We start from the raw sequence: 5,000 nt of genomic DNA, 5'->3' as shown, positions 1-5,000 counted from the left end.
ACCCCAGAGATGGAAAAATGTTTTCCACAAGCCGTCCTGTGGCACCGGCTCTTCTCTGCTAGCCCTCCCTGACCTCCACCACACCACTGATTGATGGGAGGCTGAAGTTTCATTCCCCTCACGCTCACTTTTGCGTGAAAATATCTTTGTGGAAACTCTACCAAAAAAAAAAGAGAAAACGAAAACAAACCTCAAGTCACCAACGCCTCTCTTGTAAGACAGCGGTGAAGCCTGGTGGATCTCCTACGTATCTAAATGCCCGTTTTAGGAAACCCCAGTAATTCGCACCCTTGTTCCCCTTGGATGTGGGGCTCAGATAACAGTCCCTCGTGTCCCTCCAAATGCGCTTTAATAAGCAGGAGGGAGGCCGAAAAGGAAACTCTTTTTCTCCTATTAACAGATTTAGCAGGCTCAGCTTTCATGGCCGCTCATCACGCAGAAAAATGCCCCTGTGCCTCTCCGTTGGTGCTCTCCATGTTATTCACATCAACGGATCCACCACAGAGCACTCCACTTTAAGCTGCCATTGGGAATACTGTACACAGAACAGTTGCCCAGATGACCAAAAAAAATAAAACCTTTAGGTTTTTCCACTGTTCTCAGAGCAGCTTATGTGTCAGTCCTACTACATGAATTTTAATGGACGTGGAACACACACGCTGATGATGGGAGATCTTTCACCAGGCTATTGATCACAGTTTGAACACAAATTATTGTTTTGCCCCGTGCTTTGATCAGACAAGCTCCCCCTCAGTGCTCGCCGTTAGGGTCTCACAAATCAAGGAAATGCCTTTTTTCCCCCCCTTCACTGGACAAGACATCTGAAGATTCACCAGTTGCTTGCCCAGTGTCCCATAACTCCGTGTCCTATCATGCTTGTGAAAAAGTTGACAGGGTTTTTAGTCCTGCTTCACTGCTTCGGTCACTGCTTGAGCTGCTTCCTCCCTCACGGCACATTGGTCAGTGAGAGAGACACATGCCAGACTGCGTCCAGAGCAGAGTGGACTGCACACTCTATGTGCCGCCGCCGCCTGATCACGTGTCCCCCGGGGGCTTCACTTCCTTCTTATTATCTTAAAGAATGATACACGAGCCGGCCCACGTAAGCCCCCCGTGCTACACGGCTTAGGTTACTTGGCCAGACATAACAGGAAAGGATTAGCCAAGCAGAGGCAAGCAGGTCTTGCTACTGGAGAAAAGTAGCCCCTCTCCCTGCGTCTCTCTCTCTCTCTCTCTCTCTCTCTCTCTCTCTCTCTCTCTCACATCCTCTCCCTCACCTCTGTATGGGGGAGCTGCAGCAGCCCAGGGCCTGGGTGCGGAGGAGAGCTGGACCAGAGGGGACGAGGTCACCTCTGGGCCTCCCCACGCTCTGTTTTTGCAGCCGGCCGCCTGCTACAGCCCCATCGCCAAGAGGGATATCGGGGCGGACTTTGGACGGTCGCACTTTCATCTGATAATCTTCCCGCGGCCTGGGACCCCAACCACAATCTCCAGCGACAAGGCCTGCAAAATATTTGGGTGGAAAACATCAAGGCGGTAGCAGCGGTGGAAGCCGGCGGGAGCAACAGTGGTGGTGGTGGTGGTGGTGGTGGGCACCCTCCCATTTCCGGGTGTTTGTTTTTTTGGGCCGGCTGACGCTCTGGCTGATGCTCTGGCTGACTGCTGGACAAACATGCGGACGGGACCTGGTGCGGACGGAGGCCGGTGAGCCGGTGAGCCGGAGATCAGAGCAGATCAGCGCAGCTAGGACTCTGCGGGCTCTAGAAGCTCCACAAGCCGACACGGGGGCCTCTTACGGAACCTGATGCAGTTTCACCTAAGCTCTGCCACTTTAGTGTCAAAGCACTGCCTTTGGAATGACCTTCCTGATGTGCACACACACACACACACACACACACTCGCACACACACACACACTTGCACGCACACACTCACGCACGCACACACACACTCACACACACACATACACACACACACACACACGGTACTGTAGGTAGGTGATGTGAAGACCAGCCTGAGTTGGAGGAAGCGAGGCTGACTGGGAAAGGAGCACTGTGCTGGCTGATGAGGTCATGGCAGCTGCCCTAGCCAGAGCCAGACACACAGACATACACACAGACACACAGACATACACACAGACATACACACACAGACACAGACATGGCAACACACTGTTTATTACACACTCAACATTCACATATCAATTGGCTGCTTGCAGACTCTTGAGCAGCAGACTGTGTACAATAAAGTGTGTCCACTGCTGGCTGGGGAATGGACACAACGCACACAAACTAATACAGCAACCGTAGTACTCCTTCTCTGCAGTGGGCTGGTTTTTGCGCTGTTGTAACATGGACTAGTGCACTGTGTGTGACTGCATGTCTGCGTGTTGGTTTGTCGTATCGTGTGTGTGTGTGCGTGTGTGTGTTTCCCCTTCTCTAGGCGTTCCGCGGGTGACCCAGTGTAAATTCTCCCTGCCCCTCCGGCTGCTGTGCTCCCCGACCGCACCCCTCAAGAGCGCCAAGTACAAGATCACCGTGGACACCAACAAGCCGCCCGTCAACCTCAACCAAGTCTTCCCAGGTACCCAAAGCTCACTTGCCATCCCCTCCCCTGGTCTGGTCTCCCCTGTGCCGCCTTCCGTGTTTGCCGTGCCGTGGAGGTGAGCGCTAATTGGGTAATGAAAGGTGGTGAGGGTCGCGCCTGCTGGCAGGTAAACACACCACTGTGCAGAGTGTGTGTTCAGTGTCAGACGTATGTGTGTGTGTGTGTGTGTGTGTGTGTGTGTGTGTGTGTGTGTTCAGTGTTTAGCGTGTGGTGAGGTGACGGCCCGACGGCAGGCGCTTCAGCACTCTCTGGTGTCTGTGAGGAAGTGTCTGTGTTTTCCTACCCTCACCAGTCACAGTCAAGTAGCCATGAAACCAAAACACACACACACACACACACACACGTGCATACAAGCTTACCCACATACACACATGCTAGCCTACATGTATTTTATGTGGAGTGAAGCAAACCAGAGAACCTTTTCAGCAGACCATGACGGGGTCTTACCTGCACTATAACCCCCCCCCCCCTCCAAAAAAATGAAGGAGCATAGAAAAGCCATGATGACAGCCTCCATAATGAACAGAGGATTTCCTTGGCAGAGGGAGTAGCCAAGTCAGACAGCTGGCGCTGGACCAGCCTGTAGTCTCCCCTGCCCTGTCTGGAGGAACAGAGATGGACCTGCAGTGTCTGCTGTGGCAAGATGAGAGTCTGAGACAGAAATGGAGAGAGGGAGGGAGAAAGAGAGAGTAGTCATGAGAAAATATGGAGATAGAGAGACAGCAATATAGTTATATAGGGTGGAGACAAAAAAAAACAGGAAAATGGAAAATGGACAGAAGAAAAGAGAGATGGAGAGAGAGAAAATAAAGACATGGCTATGGAGAAACAGACAAAATATATATAGAGCAGGGTGGAGAGAAAGACAGGAAAGTAGGCTGACGACAGAGGAGGGGAGAAGGAGAAGATCATTTGAGAGAAGACCAGAGGAGGGGAGAGGGAGAAAGAGAAGATCATTTGAGAGAAGACCAGTGCCTGAGTCTAGACAGGAGCCATGCCTGTGTTTGGGTGGAGGTGGAGAAGGAGGGTGGGGGGGGGGGGGCCGGGGGCAGGTTGAGATGGCAGTAGCGGGCAGATAACGAACAATGCCCCTGCTGCTGCTGCTGCTGCTGCTGCCGCCGTCGTTGTTGCCGGTGTTCACCTTCGCTGGCGTCCCCCTGCCGAGATAAGAGTGACAGCGGGGCCCTATCTCTGTCTGACATCCCTCCAGGGCCGCCCGGCGCGGCGTGGGAAACCCAGCCTGCGCACACCCACCCCGTGTGGGAGCGTGGCCATCCACAGCTCACCCTCCACTGAGTGCCTCCAAAAACCAGGGTTGCAGAGTTAATCTGCAGTCTGTTTGCAGAAATGAACTCTTGTTGTTTTTGTTGTTGCTTTTGCTGTTCTTGTGGTTGAGATTGTTGAGATCTGTACTAATCTCATTTGTTCTGTTTTTTTTTTTTTTTTTTTTTGTGTGTGTGTGTGTGTGTGTGTGTGTGTTTGGAAGAGTTTGCAGTGAAGTCTGATGACAAGGAGGGGGGAGCACTGGCCTTCCGCTTCATCACTGGCTCCAGTGTGTCTGTGCTGGCCTCCAAGTCCTCACGTGAGTACACACACACACACACACACACACACACACACACACACATACATCCAGGATCTTGCTAGGGACCTGCTACATTTCTCACGGACGCGTGCATAGAGGAGCTTGTGATATGTTTGATATTATCAGTCACTAATTACAGGTGTTGGCCAACTGGAGGAAGGCTATAAAATGGAGCTCTTGTTTTCTCTCTCTCTCTCTCTCTCTCTCTCTCTCTCTCTCTCTCTCTCTCTCTCTCTCTCTCTGTTCCCCCTGTCTGCCTCTTTGTCACTCTTCCGCCTCCTAGAGCGCTACAGGATTCAGAGTGAGAACTTCGAGGACATGTGGCTGATTGCCAAAGAGCTGGTGCAGCGCTTCGACGGGCACTTTGCCAAGCAGGGGGTCAATGACTTCCGCAACAGCTTTGCTGGGCCCATCCCACTGGCAGAGTACTTTGAGATAGTGGACCACCACTTTGAGGTGGGGACCTCATTTACACGGGCATGTCAACACACACACACACACACACACATACACACACACACACACACACACACACTTGTGCACACAAACACTCATAAACTCACTCATACACATTCCTATACACATACTTAAATGTATATGGTTTACACACATGGTTTACAGTAGATTCCCACAGACATATTAGATATTTAAACACATTCATACACTCTCAAAATATAATATATACACAGTACACAACGTACACACTGAATATATCTCATGTCAGTAAACTGGGCTTTGTGCTGGCAAACAAACCATTTGGCAGACGAGCAATTTGAACGCTCGTATCCCGTTTGGACCTTTTTTTCCCC

General features: G+C 51.5%; 1 protein-coding gene across 1 annotated transcript in view; it reads left to right on the top strand.

Moving 5' to 3' along the window:
• Positions 1–5,000, top strand: part of bbs9 (Bardet-Biedl syndrome 9) — a 144,868-nt gene that overhangs the window by 46,212 nt on the left and 93,656 nt on the right. Inside the window, exons 16-18 of the mRNA XM_076280227.1 lie at positions 2,442–2,582; positions 4,093–4,188; positions 4,475–4,647. Of these exons, the coding sequence (XP_076136342.1) occupies positions 2,442–2,582; positions 4,093–4,188; positions 4,475–4,647 (410 nt within the window). The remainder of the gene's footprint in view (positions 1–2,441; positions 2,583–4,092; positions 4,189–4,474; positions 4,648–5,000) is intronic.

Source organism: Alosa pseudoharengus, unplaced genomic scaffold (assembly GCF_046254945.1).
Source record: "Alosa pseudoharengus isolate Yale_2024_CS ecotype anadromous, Long Island Sound unplaced genomic scaffold, YU_APseudo_1.1 YU_APseudo_1.1_scf_12, whole genome shotgun sequence".
In the NCBI taxonomy this organism is placed as follows: domain Eukaryota; kingdom Metazoa; phylum Chordata; class Actinopteri; order Clupeiformes; family Clupeidae; genus Alosa; species Alosa pseudoharengus.
The sequence above is the reverse complement of the archived record's forward strand: the minus strand, read 5'-3'. Positions and strand labels throughout refer to the sequence as shown.